Source organism: Heliconius melpomene, chromosome 5 (assembly GCF_056956725.1).
Source record: "Heliconius melpomene rosina isolate 202511_hmr_F chromosome 5, ASM5695672v1, whole genome shotgun sequence".
NCBI classification, from domain to species: Eukaryota; Metazoa; Arthropoda; class Insecta; order Lepidoptera; family Nymphalidae; genus Heliconius; species Heliconius melpomene.
In genome coordinates this window covers 2,151,789-2,169,143 of record NC_140393.1, presented here as the reverse complement: position 1 = coordinate 2,169,143, position 17,355 = coordinate 2,151,789, and the positions used below count along the sequence as shown (strand labels likewise).

The following is a 17,355-nucleotide window of genomic DNA, read 5'->3' as shown; positions in this document are numbered from 1 at the left end:
TATATTTGTAATATTGTTAATACATTACAAGATAAAGACATTTTTAATCATTATTCAAAAAGGCAATGATATACAAAAAACATAAAAACTACCCAAGAACCACACTTTATACAAAAGAAAACAAGTGTGAGACAAAAACAACAAACAGTTATTCTAAATTAAATAATAAACTAGTTGAAGCTAGACTGGAAATGATAAAAATCACGCTTCTAATATCTAATTGAGATAATTTTGTCGCCATAACAACTAAAGTGTTTTTGAACGTATATATATATATAAAAATACTACGCACATGGTATCCTCTTGTACCGTCAATGTTTATTAGATAAGGTTTATATATGTGTGTGTGTGTGTGTGTAGCACAGATTAAAAGAAATACGAAATCATATAAGAAATAAATTATGTATGTTTCTTTTTTTAATTTTAAGATTGTTGATTTTTTAAACATAATAAATTGTTGGTCTCGTGTGCTGTTTAAAGCTAAAATATTTGTCAGTATAAGTATATTCTCAAGTCACGCTATTTTACTCTACTATGGATTATAAAGAAAAAATATAGACTTAGTTTTATGATAGCAAAATTTATTTTCAAGATCTCCCTCAGATAATGGCTATCCCATTACGTTGTTTTGTAGTATGGAATTTATCTTATTTTAATGGAAAAAAGATATTTTATAGCGAAATATTCCTATTATGTTATTCTTATTGTTATACGACTCTTATAATTTTCAGAACTAATAAGATATTTTGCTTTTTGTAAAAATACAATATTACCTAAGGACTATTTAATTGTTTTGGTTTGTTTATTAGATTAGAGAAGAAAATACAATCAAGAATATTGTACTAACAAATTATTTTAAGTTTACTTTTTATAAATTATAATTAATTTTAAAAATAAAGAGAAAACCTGTTCTTGGTGAAAATTAAAGAGCCATTAGTATAAATGTAAATTACATAGAAGACACAGTAAATAAAAAAAGTGCTTTACTTACAAAATACTCTAGAAATAATATGGACGGAATATACGGTGTAATATCTCTACAAATTCCTCTACACTGTCTCTCAGAGCTACCACGTCTCTACCTATAAACATAAACAATACTAAACCTCTACGTTATTAATATATGAATGTTTTGACACACGTATACATGTTTAACGCTATCGATATCTGTGTGCGTTCGAGGCCGTATTTATTTTAGACGGCGGCGTGCCTCGGCTCAGTTCTCAGTCCTTTGCTGACTTGTGTAAGTGATTGTGATTGATATTATTAATAATAATAATAGTAGAAAATGTCTGCTTCACCAATTGCAAGACAGGCCACGCATAGCCAGAGCATACCGTCCAGGAGGGTCCTGATCACCGATCCGGCTCAAATGCCCGATGTTTACTCCAGTACACCGGGAGGCACCATCTATTCTACCACCCCTGGAGGTAACAACCCTTAATTTTGTGTTTTTAAGTATTATTATTTTTGTAGAAATTAATTTAGTTTAAAGTAGAGTTCAATACGTGTTATTTGTTATTGTAATTGACCACGTGGTTTTCCATTCTGTGTTTAAACTTAAAAAATAACATAAAACAGCTAAAATTAAGAATATTTTTTGAAGTATTCTTATATAATATAATAAATAATCTACTATCAAGCACTTCGAGGCCGCTGTTATCAGTGTCCAATGTCAATAAACATTACGTAACGTGACTCCGCGTGACAAACGTAAAGCAAAACTAGGTTACCACGAGGTGAACAACCTTTTGTTAAATCAATCTTATTATCCCAATAAGAGCTATTTAAACACGCTGCGAGTACTGGGAAAGTAAATTTAGACGTGACAACGACCGCGTGTTGATTGCGATGTGAGGCCTTGATATTCTACTGCGCAGTACGAAATTTTTATGTTTTGCTAGGATTTTTTATTCTTTTTCACGCATCTCTCTAGTTTTTTTAGGAGGACCAGGAATAAGAATCCCAATTTTTAGTTATTTTAGGCAGCGGGGGAATGAAATATTTAATATTTTTATTTCCTTGCTCTAGTAACGGCAAAGCGGGGTTGAGTTCCGCAACTCAACACGCAATGCGTCAGGAATTCGGTAGAAACTGAAGTGTCCTAATAGAAGTATCTTATCACTAGGTTCCCAGCCCAGGTTACAGTTAATTCTATTAACGCTAGAGTCGCGTAATAATAATATGTATAAGAGCTATATAAATTAGTTGATTACCAACGTTTTTCGAAAGAGCCACGTGTTCGTAAATATTTTAATGCTAATTAAATAATTGTCCAATTTTAAATTTACTAGTATACAATAACAATTATTAACAAATTGTAAACGTAAATTTGAAGGTGCATCGAAGGTCCCATATGGAAAATATATTTTTTATTTTTATTGCGTTGCTCTGGAAACAAGACAAACCGCAGGGTTAAGTTCAGCCAGTGAACACAGTGCCTAGCCAACGGAGTGTTAAGAACACAAGGTTCCCTCTGTCTAACCTGTTATAAAGGTTCTATGCTGTCTGTATACCTATAACCTTAACTATGTAGAATAGAAATATCAAATAAGATGTTTGGAAACTATTTTGATTGAGTTAATTGACAATATTTTGGTATTCGAAAATATATTTATTAAGAAAACTCGACATTTCTAATGACCGTGGTCACAAGTGATAAATATAAATTAAATTTTCTTGTAAAAAGCAGTTAAAATTATTTTAGAAATAACTAAATCTTATCTTACTTAAAAAAATAATTATTTTTACTGGCACATGTGGGAGACTAATGCCGTTAATATTGAACAATGAAAACATTGTAATCAGTTCAAGGTTAACTTTGAGTCACTAATACAAATAGTGTACTATGGTAAGACAGACATACATTCAAACTTACATTTTATTAAAAAAATAAATAAATCAAGGCCGTTGTGGCGCAGCGGTACAAGGGTGTAACGCGATGGTTGTGGGTTCGATCCCCACTCGAGGCAGTGATATATTTATTTTCTTTTTATTATAATATTTTCATTTCGTCGCTCTGGTGTCGAGGAAAAGAGCGGCGTTGAGTTCCGCCACTTGAAACGCAATGCCTCCAGAATTAAACTTTTGTTTTCTTGCGTTTCTTTCTTTAAATAGAAAATATTTATTAAAGTTAAAATTTTATTTTAAGGTATTTCCACTTACCAAAAAATATAGTACTGCACGTAATAATAATAAATTTCCACAAGTTTAGTTTCCATTACTTTCCACAATCATAGATTATTTCTGAATTATTTTGATATATAAGAGTTTTATTTAAAAGAGTTATTTCAAAAAAAGTTATTTCAGACCTGGTCAAAGTTGTAGTGGGTTGTTAGTTTCTAATAATGTAGTAATATATTCAAATATATTAAAATAAGGCAATCGTACTACGCGTAGGGTTGTGGCCTCAAACATATGAGTTATATAAATTTAACCATATCTGTTATGAGAAGTTGTTTAACATAATCTATCTATATATATAAAATCGAAAGGTCACTCACTCATCATGAAATCTCAGAAACTAAATGTGCTAGGAATCTCAACTTTTGCATAGGAGTTACTTATTGGACGTAGGTGCTCGCTAAGACGGGAATTTCCAATATTCGATTTCTAAGGGGTTGTTTTTGGGGTCGAAAGTTTGTATGAAACTAGGTTACTACAAATGCTAGGAGTCTCAAATTTTGCATAGACGCCACTAGGACGTAGTCATGGAAACAAAAATTAATAATAACATAGTTCACGCGGTTGAAACCGCGAGCGGGCCGCTAGTAATTAAATAAATCAGATTCATGCTATATCCCACAACACAGCAGGGTACGCAAAGGAAACTTATCTTAATCATGGAGGCTTTGCGTGTTGAGTGGCGGAAATCAAAGCCGCGCTTTTACGCGACACCAGAGCGAAGAAAATGAAAATATAAATTTAAATAAATATATAATTTCCTCGAGTGGGGAACCCACGACCAGTGACGATAGTCACAGATATGTGCCCTACGCAACGACCGGCCTTGAATATATTAATTTAAAAAAAAAACACGTTACGAGCTACAGTATTACAATACATAACTATTAATTATATAATCAATTAAAAATATACTTATAACAATATTTATTGACATTTTTATTTTATCTTTCAATAACAATAACAAATTAACTATGATAATTTGTCTGTCTGGTTTAGATAAATTTATATGTATATACGATAAGTACTATTTAAAATATTATGTGCGTTATTAAAAAAATATGATGGACATACCACTTTTTTTAAATTTTTGAATAAAGAAACTTTAAATCAGAGTTGATTATTCAAGCCAGCATTTATATTGTCAGCCATATTTTATGTCGTATTTTGAAAACTCTACGATATTTTTAGTGTATATATCGATTTGAAACATAAAGACATACATCTATCTATATATTTTTAATTTTAATCTCTTAATTCTATAAGTCAGATTAGAATTTTTTGTAAAATATAAATCATAATAGAAAATTTTAAATGAAATTATATTTATTTCTCTTTCCAGGTACCCGTATAGTCTACGACAGGTCGTTTATGATGTCTCTACGGCAGTCGCCGATATCACAGACACCACCAAAGTGTTCTTTGCCCTCCGCTTTATTAAAGAACCCTGGCCTTGCAAGGGAAGCACCACCTCCTGCCCAAAAGCCACGTTCTAATTCTATCTCCTTTGACGAGTCCCAGGAGACGTTTAGTATGGATCTCTAATTAGTTTTAGTATAATTTGTGCCTTTTAAGTTATATTTGACATATTTTTTTTACTTTTTTCATATCAAAGACTGTAACGTAAACGTTAAATAATTTTGAGTATATATTTCATGTTTTTTTTTGTTTTATATAATTTAAAAGGCCCAAATAATAGCGCAGGCCTCAAATAAATATTTTTCGAGCCATATATGTAGCTCTTGTTATATAAAAAGTAATTGATTAATGTTTATTTTTGGCATAAGCTATATAAATAGTTGATAGTTTATACGCGTGACTGATACGTCTACTTTTGCGTTGCAAACGCGTTCCTTTGCCAAATGTAAAAAAATATAATAAAAAAAAATGTTAAATATTACAGTAAATACAAAAAAAAGGTCACAATTTTTAATGGAATGGATGAAATATTTATTATGAACTTAATATTTTAATGCAAACTTTGTACGAATTTTGATTGTTAACTATAATTACAAAAAACAACATGGCAAAGGACTATGTAAATATTAGTTTATGAGTTAAGACGCGTGTGACGCACATATTAGTATTTTATCTGTATGCAATGCAAGTGCCATTATAGAATAGAAGCTAATTTTAAGTATAATTTTCTTCTCCTAATGGTATTGCTAAAGTAATCTCATTATATGAGACACGTGTAATACTAGTTATAGGTTATTTTTCAGTTGTTATTTTTTCTTTTTACATACTATGGTAGATATTAAAAGCATGATATTATAAGATCTCTATTATCTTTTATATTTCTTATTGCCTTTTATTAATTTTGACATCATCCATAAAATTTACAATTTGACATTATATATCTAAACTGAACGTGGTGCTTATAGGTTCGATTCTTACTCTAATAATGTTTAAAATAGGGACATTGCTCAGATTCAGGTAATAATTAACAGGTAATAAAATGTGTAAAAAAGTATGGAAAAAACAATAAATTAACGTGAACAATTCAATTTGCATATTCGAAGAGGAATATAATGTTAGTACCCATCGTTCTAAAACAAAGGGTAATCCAACCTTCATACAATTACATTAATAAAGGGTGCATTCATTACCACCCTTACATGCTCTTTAATTATTACAATTATTATGTTTAATAATGTATGAGAAGACAATGTATTTTGTAGGTATATACCAAAAATAAACAAAGGGCAGAAAATAGATAAAAATAAGTTCAAAAAACATTATACTACATATATTTTAATCATGCTGCCACTTAAAGATAAATGTGTAAAAATTTATATTTTAGTGATAGACAGACTGTCTCATTTATTCTTTTAGTTTATAATATTGTTGACATATTGGTAAGGGTTAACTAAGTCCAAACGTTGTTCCAAAGCATTTATCTCTTTTCGTATCAATATGGCTCTCTTTTAATTATAGAGCGGCTGTTGTTAGTAGTTTAAGCTTAATTAAACTTGCTTTGGTAAAATAAATATATTTTCAGATATGTTTATAGAACGCCGAAATGAAATAAATAAATGTTATATTATAATTTTTCTTTTATTTATTTTCTCCTTCTACATTCTACATATATAGTTTATACAGAAATGAGAAGATTTTTTTACAATTATGTCAACCACATTCAAATTTATTTAAATTTGAATATGGTTATATTAGATACAATATCGCGATATAACTTGTTACCTAGGGAATGATATTAAACATTCACCAAGTGGCAATTAAAGCCAGAACCGTCGTTGCTACAATTAGTCGATGTGCTGCTCTACAATTAAAATAAAATAACATAAAATATAAAAACTAAACCAAAACAAAAAAAAAGATAAAATTAATAAAAAAAATAAAATAACTTATTGAAACACACATATGTATGACGATAGCAAAAACAACACGCAACTCTATCTAAAACTAGAACTAGAGAACTTATTTGAAATGCATATGAATTCTCGTCCCGGGAGAGTGAGGGTCCTCCACACCACACCTCGTCAATTGGACCTACAATATAGCTACAAATATATCTTTTATATGGACAGCACTTTACTTGCTTTTATTTTGTTTATTTTTATGGCTTTTTAGCTTTTTTTAGCTAAATTGAAAATGATACGGAACTCTCCATGAGAAGTCCAACTCGTACTTGGCCAATTTTCTATTATAAATTATAGCTAGTGTACGAACATTCTACGTTATATGATCAAATTGGTCCAGAGTTCACTTCCACAGGATTTTGATGATAAAACCAATAATTTCTCAGTTTAGTTTTAACTTTATCTTTCCTATTCAGTGGGATTTATAATCAAATCTATGATTTAGAGAAGTTCATTGGCCTTATGCGTGGCGGTATACCCTTAGCTACGACAATTTTCGTATTTCGCATTACATATCTTAACGCCCAAAGCAAAAGGGTGAAATTAGATTGACCACAACAGGCTTGCACCCCTCAGTGCACCCTCGCCCTTCCACAGTAATCTGTCTGGGTCTAATCGCTTGATATTTACTACTGTTTGGTTTACATTATAAGATTACAAGTACAATTGAAATGTCATGTTAATGTTACATTTTAAAAGGGATGAAGTGTGATGGGTCGTCTCTGACATTTCATATTGGAGTATGGAAAATTACACTTGAAAATAAAATTTTTCCATTAATTTCATATCCTGTGCACACATATGAAGTGAATATAATATTGTTTTCTTCGTAAATATCCCCCTTTTTTCAATAGCCAAAGGTAGATAACGGTTTTCCTTGATTAGTCAAAAGTGTGGTTATATATATTTTTTTGTTTCTGGCACCTGGGAACCTAGTGTTTACACTCCATTTTCGTTAACTTCTTTTCCCCACTTTCTGCCGAATTCTAGAGGCATTGCGTGTTGAGTGGGAGAACTCAACGCCATGCTTTTGCTTGTGTCCCAAAGCGAGGAAAATGAAAATATTAAATATTTGATTTCATCGTGTGGGAATCGAACTCATAACTCACAACATACTACGTCTGGCGCCAATTTTATGTAGTTTTCTACAGTCTAATGTAATTATTTAGTGTATTAATTTATTATTATGTAATAAGTACTACAAATATATTTCTTATAAAAAGAATAAATATTTTTTTATATAAATCAAACATTCACTTACGAGAGAGCGAAGCGTTGTTATGCACTTGACCTTTAGAAACTTTTATCTAAAGAAGCTAACCTATCTGTAAGTATTAAATAATAATTTTATAGTAATGTTATATTAAGCTGTTAAAGACAACGTGGCTCGTGCGACTGTAAGCGTGGCGGTTGTGGGTTCGATTCCTACTTGGGGAAATGAAAATTAAGAATTTTGGTCGCTTTGGTAAGTTTGGTAAGTTCTATCACTCAATACGCAAATAGGGAACGGAAGTGTGTCGTAACACTAGGCTCTCAGGTTCCCTCTGACTACCCTGCTGTAAAAAAAGTACCAGTAAATCAAAAAAAAGTTATATGAAACCAATATGTTTTTTGAAAATTATTAAACATATATTTTTTTAATTAAAAAAAATAGCTATGTACATCCAGACATTTAGATAAGGTAGTAGTAGAGTAGTATAGTTCACTCAGTCACCCTACGGCGAGAAGAATGAACAACCTATACTATAACATAAAAGACCGCCCTATAAAGGGGAATCCCAGACGCTATAAAGATAGGATCGCGAAGTCATCACGCTTTGTGCGAATGTTCAAGTATTGGGATTAAAAATGACATGGGGTTTGCGGGGAAGGACTCTTCAATGGACTTAAGTGGTTAGTACATTGATTCAATTTTTTTCATTTATTTTTGTATAGCAAAAGCAATGATTTCAGCAAAAAAGGTGAGAGGAATAGATTTTAATGAAAATATACTCTAAGTTATAAATATTTATTACGTAATTTATTTTCATAGTTTGTTTAATTTATTAACATAATTTATAAACAAACTGCGCAGGCACATTTGCATATTCGAATCCCAATATGCAAGATATGGAAATTCCATCACACATATAATTACTGATATTTAGCTGTGTTTAAGTAAATTATAATTTCAGAAACTAAGAAAATTCACATTCATAGAAAGAATCTTGTAAAGAAAACACCAAAAACTATAAGTATTTCGTTCAACGATACAACAATGAGCTACAATTGTAATTTCTAGTAAATACATGTATTACGCAATTTTACTTGTATGTACACAATTTTCTCTTAACAGATTAAAATTGTAATTCTATTATGAAATGTCGATTTTTCTCAACATCTCTATGGTTCTAATCGCCAAAATTATTAGCCCAATAATTCCAAATTTCAAAGGTAAAGGTAATATTAATAGATAATTGTAATTTTTTTCCTAAAATTCCTTATATACATAAAAGGGTTGATTGATATGAAAGAATCGCCATCACGTGACCAAGACGAGGTCACCCCTAATGAGTTTAGTTGAAGCCTCTCAATTACGAGGCACCGCACGCCAGTCGATACTACTGAACAATGCTTTCTAAGTACTATTGCAAATGTTGGATTATTGTATTTGATATTATAATTGATATTTATATTATTAATTGTTATTTATATTATTTATAATCATTTTTGTGGTATAAGTAGAGAAATCTGAGGCCTTCTTGGGGTATGGGCGCAAGCGTGCGACTGTAAGGCGACGGATGTGGGATCTATTCCCATTCGGGGGGATGAATTATAGGATGAAATTTAATATTTTCATATTTTCTCTCTAGTAACAAAATAAAACGCGGCGTTGAGTTTCATCACTCAATACGAAATGCCTCAAGCATTCTACGGAAAGCGGAGAACGGATGTATGGTAATGGAGAACGAAGTGTCTTAACATACGATTCTCATATTCTCTCTGCCTACCCTGCTATGTGCAGGATACACATTTACAACTAAAATTGATTCTATGCTGCATTACAATATATTTCATATCGCATTATAGTAAGCTTTAAACAAAAAAAAGCGTACAACAATTTAATTTTTCTATATCTGAAAATAACGAACGAAAAAAAATTGTTATTTTATATTACGTTAGTTATTTTATTTTTGATAGTAAATAACACATGCACATACAAAAAATTCTACTCACTATTACTATTTCACCTACAATAATGACTACGTATATATAGAAAGAAATTGTATGAGAGAAATGGGTCGTGTCAGTTTTCATTGATATAAAAACCTTCGTGAGCTGACCTGCTATGAGAAGTTAGAACATGTGGGGGCTCTCACAGACTATTTATATTTTTCCATATTATACAACATGTTGGGATATAAATACACGTGATTATGGAAAATAGAAAATATTATGTTACAAAATGCTTGTTTTACTCGTATTTTGTACTAACATCAGCAGGAAATTAAAAATTGAGTATTTTCATTTCTTCGCTCTGGTGTCGAGGCAATGTCTTAAAAATATGGTGGTAAATGGGAAAGGGAAGTTTTTGATTTTAATTTTGATGGTACTAGGTTCGTTTTAAATTTTTTTAAGTTAATTTATTTCACGCCTCTTTAAAAGTCCGAGTTTCTGTTCATAGAATATACAATGAATTAATCAATTAATTTTATTGCAATAATTTGTATTAGTTGTTAGTATGTTTTAAATAAATTATAAGCAAAAAATCATTTTTAGAAAAAGCTTTTATTTAAACGCTTTAAAAAGGAGAAAATAAAATTTGTCTTTTAAATTTTAACTATCAACTCATAACCTCATTGTACACAATTTATATGATCATAAAAGCTTGTCGCGCGATTTACTTGTGTAACTAAACTAGTGCTAATTTAATTATGTAAAATCTGCTAAGTTTCAATTTTTAACGTTTCAATTTAATTAAATATTGATTAACGCGACAAGCTTTTATGATCATATAAATTGTGTACAATGAGGTTATGAGTTGATAGTTAAAATTTAAAAGACAAATTTTATTTTCTCCTTTTTAAAGCGTTTAAATAAAAGCTTTTTCTAAAAATGATTTTTTGCTTATAATTTATTTTTTACTTTTTAGTTACCACTGGCTAGGTTTCTCACACTAGAGACATGTACCACGATTCTTCTTCTATGGTTAGGAATGCTGTTGGCGACACTAGACCCTTCCCGATTACAGTGGGGGTTCACCAGGGCTCGACTCTTAGTCCGTTCTTATTCAATGTAGTGCAGCCTCCATGGTTGATGATGTATGCCGACGACATAGCACTCATTGACGAGAACCGGCTGACACTGGAGCGTAAAGTGAATCCCTGGAAGGGTACGCTTGAGAACGGCGGTCTTAAACTAAATGTGTCGAAGACCGAGTACATGGCTTGCGGGAGCCCGTACTTGAGCACGATTCTTATAGGTCCTGAGCCAGCCGTTAAGTCAGAAAAGTTCAGGGACCTTGGATCAGTTATGCACGAGTCTGGAGGCATCGATCACGATGTCCATGGCCGTATAAGTGCTGCCTGGGCCAAATGGCGGGAGGTCACTGGTGTGGTTTGTGACCGAAGAAAACCGCCAAGCTCAAGGGACTGATATACAAGAGCATCATACGACCCCGGTTCTTTTATACGGCAGCGAATGTTGGCCAGCACTATCTCGGCACACTCAGGAGCTTCACGTCACGGAAATGAAGATACTGAGGTGGATGTGCGGCGTAACGCGGTCTGACCGCATACGCAACACATTCGTTCGAGGTAGTCTTGGGGTCCGTGACGTAGCGGATAAGCTCCAAGAGCGCCGCCTGAGATGGTTTGGCCACGTTACGCGCCGGTCTAAGAACTATGTTGGATGCAAGTGCCTTGCTATATCAGTTCCTGGAGTGAGACCTGGACGCCCAAGGAAGCGCTGGTTGGATGTCGTGATGCCGGATATGAGAGCCAATGGTCTAACCACCGGGGACTTAAAAGACCGCGCAAAGTGGAGTAGGTTGAGTAGGAAAGCAGACCCTGGCAATAGCCGGGATTAATGCCAGGAGGAAGAAGGTTTCTCACACTAGATGTCATATTATTTTTCTAATTATTCTCGGCAAGCCCTTTCATTTGATACCCGTATTGCAGACCTGCATAAATAATAACTATTCCGCCATCTTAGATGTTCCGCCATATTGGATTTAGAAAAACGTCACATTTTTCGAGATATCCATATTGTAGAAGTAGACTAAAATTAACTATTCGGCTATCTTGGATGGTCCGCCATATTGGATTTAGAATGACGTTAGATTATTTTTCGAGTTGCTCTCAATGAGCCCTTTCATTTGATATCCATATTGCAGAATTGCAAAAATAATAACTACTCGTTCATCTTGGATGGTCCCCCATATTGGATTTAGAAAGATGTCACATTATTTCCCAAATTGCTCTCAAGAAGCCCTTTCATTTGATACCCATATTATAGAAGTGCATTAAATATAACTATTCCGCCATCTTGGATGATCCGCCTTATTAGATTTAGAATGACGTCACATCATTTTTCAAGTTGCTCTTAAGAAGCCCTTTCATTTGATACCCGTAATGTACAAGTGCATCAAAAATAACTATTCTGTTACTTTGGATGGTTCGCCATATTGGATTTAGAATGAAGTCACAAACCTTATCGTGCATTGTCATCCAAACCAAACGTGTTTACAAAATTTCAGCTCAATCGTACGAACATACCTTTCATTATATGAAAGCACAAAAAACTTGAATCGTGTCAATTCTATTGGATTTCAAGTGATGTCATATTATTTTTCTAATTGTTCTCGGCAAGATCTTTCATTTGATACCCATATTGCAGAAGTGTATAAATAATAACTATTCCGCCATCTTAGATGTTCCGCCATATTGGATTTAGTATAACGTCACATTATTTTTAGAGTTACGGTCAACGACCCATTTCATTTAATATCTATATTGTAGAAGTAGACCAAATAGATACTCGGCTATCTTCAATATCCTTCTTATGGGACTTAGAGTGACGTCACATTATTTTTCGAGTTGCTCTCAACGAGTCCTTTCATTTGATATCCATATTGCAGAATTGCAAAAATAATAACTACTCGTTCATCTTGGATGGTCCCCCATATTGGATTTAGAAAGATGTCACATTATTTCCCAAATTGCTCTCAAGAAGCCCTTTCATTTGATACCCATATTATAGAAGTGCATTAAAAATAACAATTCCGCCATCTTGCATGATTCACCATATTACATTTAGAATGACGTCACATATTTTATCGTGCATTGTCATCCAAAGTAAACGTGTATACAAAATTTCAGCTCAATCGGTTGACGATATCTACTTCAAAATTGAGCTCTAAGATTTCACCCGAACCCACATACATACATTGCAAGTTAAATAAAAGCTTTTAATATAAGCAATTATAACGATCATCGCGCAGTTAATGAAATTAGATTTTTATGAACGGAAACCACCGCACCTAAATTTGGCTTTATTGTTTATAGGATCGAACTAATGACTGTTAGCTTTGCTACGAAACTTAAAGTCGGTCGTAGCATAGGGGCACAAGTGTGCGACTGAGTGTAAACCAGACTGTTTGTGGGTTCGATTTCCATTTGAGGAAATGAAATATTAAATATTTCCATTTTCTTTGAAACGAGGCAAAGCGGCGCGGCGTTGCGTTGAGTTTCATCACTCAACACTCAGTGCATCCCAGATTCAGCTTAAAGTGGAGAAGGGAAGTGTCCTAATGAGAACAAAACATGTTAACACTAAGTTTCCAAGATCCCTAAAAAAATACACACATACAATTACACAAATATTATATTAATTAATAATATAATAGTTTTTTTTCTACTGACCACAAATTACAATTTCGTTCGCACAACAAACATTACGTCATAGAATTTTAAATACTATCATTAAGTCCTTACAGAAACAAAGAACGAGGGCATAATTGGGTATATCGTACACAATAGCGAAAGTTCCAAGACTTGTATAGAACTATTTTAAGCTATATTTACATACAACTAGCGCTTGACCTCATACTACCACAGGTACCAAAGTTTAAGGGTTGAAATGAAATTAAAATAGTATTTCGGTCAGGGACAGGGGTGAAATTAAAAAAAAATTCTTTTCTGCATATATTTTTACTTTGGCATGTTAGAGGGTAGGAAGAGTAGAGTAGGGAACCTTTAAAAGGATATAGCGTGATGGGTGGTGGAACTCGACGGGACACTTTGTTTGATCAGCAGGGGAAATACCACCGTGCCGAATTAGATTTATTCCGAATGCGCTACAGTGCTGCCAACTGCATATTGCTATAAAAAGTTTTATGGTAACATTGGCCAAGTTAACTTATATAGTTACTTTTTTATGGAATATTATAAATTAATGTGAGACATGGGTATACAACGGTTGTTTTAGTTTCTTTTCTTTTATATTTCAATGAAAAAAGAATTGAAATTTTAATCTATTTTTAGATAAAAGAAAATATTTTGAGTATATGCTACGGCGTAGATATTTCGTAGGTTCTTATTATTTACTGAAAGTTAGTTGAAGTTATTTTTTGAACTTCCCGTATTTATGCTGTTTGCGGAACAGTATAGGCAGAGGGAGCCTAGTGTTAAGTCACTCCGCTTTCCACTTTCCATCGAATTCTGCAGGCATTAGGAGAAGCTATCGATGCGTTGTCAGCTAAAAGAGATTTGTTTATCCGCACCTTGAAAAGTTCTATATCATAATTACGTGAAAACTCGTCTGGTTGTGAAACTGAACCAGGCAACCAGGTGGTACAGCTTCGGATAATATTGCCTCGGGTGGCGTGCAGCATGCTTAAATAATTAATATTATGACTGTAAGTAATTACTCATAAGAAAACATATAGAATTAATATTAAACTGTTAAACAAACGCAGTTCAAAATATTCGGTAAAATTAAAGCTGAGAATTGTAATACAACACAAAGGCAATGGAAATATCTCGCCGGAAGAAGCAGCAATTTTCATCAGAATTTCACATTTACTCCAAATAAACACCTTAATGAATGTTTCAATATGAAAAGTAAACAATATAATCGATTTTTCAAAGTTCAACATTCAAAGTCGTTTGAGGACGGTGAACGCACCGTGAGTAATTATTATTGCATTATCATGAACTCAAACTGAGATGTTAGACTTATTATATAGGGTTATTATTCCAATGTCTGGTCACTTTGTATTGGTTGATAGAGAGTTCTCGACAATATCTCCCCCGTGTTAATTTCGTTCTAGTTTTATATTTTAAAACTATTTCTATTTCTTTAGGCTTGATTTAATTTTGAAACTTTTGGTAGTTTTAATTACTTATTTACAATATAGTAACAAATGTTCCTATATCATGCCTTTTTAACAAACTTGGCAACCATTTGTTTTTGTCTTTGTAGGTTAAAAATTGTTCTAGTTTTATAAATATACGAATAATAATGTATACGAATAATACTTCAGTTAATGAGAAAAAAGAAAAAAGCCGATGTTAGCGTTCTCTATATATATGAAATGGGAATGTACTCGTTCATAAATAATAATAACGTATTGTATTAAACTTCTATATATTCTTCTAATTGGTGTAATAGAAAATAAACAAATATATATATAATATAATAACTTTTAACAATTCCTCTTCGTGTCTGTGCCTTTGTTCACTCTTATCTAAGAAACAGCTTAAACGATTTAATTGCAGTTTTAACTATTGTATTTTGACAAGTTTCCCTTAACATTTAATAAGGAACTTAAATCTCCACTCAATCTTGGGATAAATGCTTTTAACAGACACACAACTAAGTGACCTTATAAAAAGTTAAAATTTTTCCGTTTCATTTACGGAACCCTAAAAATAAAAATTACAAATTTTCAAAATGTTTAACATATGTGATATTATAAATAATATATGTACAATGTAAAGCTTAATATTGATATTAATAACGTATGAAATTACTATCAACTAGTAAACTTTATATTGATAAGGACACTCGAAACAAAAGCTAAAGAGGTTTTGTTTGTTCTAATTAATTACTTAATATTGTGTCATAGAAATCCATTAGGGAGGTATGTAATATGTCAGGCGGGTGTCAATTTCAAATGTGTGAAGAAGTGTATATACATGGTGTTTGGTAAATGGATAAATAAACTGATACAGGTGATATAGGTTATAATTTGCAACTTTTTTTACCAAATATAAATTGAAATTTTACCATTTTCGATATATTGGCCATTTAAAAAATTTAAATGAGGCTGTCGTGGCGCAGCGGCACAAAGTTGTGACTGTAACGCGACGGTTGTAGGTTCGATCCCCACTCGAGGAAGTGAAATTTTTATTTACGTTTATTCTTCCATTTTTATGCTCTGGTGTAGAGGTAAAACGCGGCGTTGAGTTCTTCCACTCATCACGCAATGCCTCCAGAATTCGACAGAAAGTGGGGAACGGAGTGTCTTAACACTAGGTTCCCTCTGCCTACCCTGCTGTGTGCAGGATACAGCGTGAAGCTGATTTATTTCATTTTGATTTTTAAAAAATCTAAATTCCATATGTACGCAATAAATTGCCCGAATAAATTGCTCAACCTGCCTTTCCACTCACCGCGGGTGGAAAATTAGCGATATTTCTGTATTCTCTGATGTAAAGAGTACCTATGCCTAATTTAATGCAGGGGAATAGAGGTACGGAGTACCTCAACTACAGGTTCCCAGGTTCCCTCTACCTACACTGCTATGTGCGAATGACAGCGTCACGCTAAAAAAAATTTTCCTGAAAAAATATATACAACTTGTTATTTTATAAAAAAAAAGACAACAGAACAGCTTTGTCACACGTAGTACGAGTCTGTACTGCAAACTGTCAATTGTAAAGTTTTAAAGAAGGTAATATTAAACTCTTGAAGCCGATGGAAGCTCCTTTCATCTCGTGACGAGCTTTAAGTGCGACGCGCTAAAAGTATTATTCTTTCACTTGAAAATAAGAATAAATATTTCTGCTATTTTTTTAGTTCACTTCTTTAAACAATGGCGAAATTTTATAGATAAATAAATATTTGGCTGGGTTGAGTCCCGGTGTTTTATTTTAAACAAAGCTTCATTGATAATTGTTGTTAAGAAAGTTTATCTTATCGTTTTACGAAAAATAGATTAAAATTATTGATTTCAATATAAATAGACAAATTTTAATAAAAAAATATATTATAAAAATAAAACAAAAATTGGCATAAAATAAAAATATAAGCCTAATATAAAATATTAGGCTTATATTTTTATTTATTTTATTTTATTTTATTTTTATTTATGATCAACTAAGGTGAATTTTAATTACTGGTATGTGTTAAGTAACACTCGCAAGGTGAAAACAAATTAATTGCAGTAAAAATCATCAAATTGGCCAAGGGATTTGGTCCCTACAACACCAGATAGGAACACACATACATACACATATACATAGACTCATAAAAAACTGTCTGCGTTTCGACTGGCATCCAAAAATACATTTTCTTCATTAAAATAACTAAAGGGTACTAAAGTGCACTAAACTAGTTTCTTAAAATATGTCTATTTGTAGTCAACAAACTATTATTATAAACAAAATATTAATATTTTCAGAAATGTCAATTACTTATATCGTATGCTCGTTTTATGGAGAATTTTCTCCATTTTCTCCATCATGTCTATTTAGACATAACATTTACCTGTAGGTATAACTTTAAATACAATTAACCAGTTATAGGA

The 17,355-nt window shown here is 32.2% G+C and overlaps 1 protein-coding gene across 1 annotated transcript; it reads left to right on the top strand.

Annotated features, from left to right (window-relative positions):
- Positions 1–1,210: 1,210 nt before the first annotated feature.
- On the top strand, positions 1,211–6,232 carry Thor (eukaryotic translation initiation factor 4E binding protein thor). Its single transcript, XM_085185648.1, has 2 exons — positions 1,211–1,430; positions 4,526–6,232. Exons 1-2 carry the CDS (start codon positions 1,289–1,291, stop codon positions 4,726–4,728), a joined length of 345 nt encoding a protein of 114 aa, XP_085041774.1. The 5' UTR covers positions 1,211–1,288; the 3' UTR covers positions 4,729–6,232.
- The last annotated feature ends 11,123 nt before the right edge of the window (positions 6,233–17,355 follow it).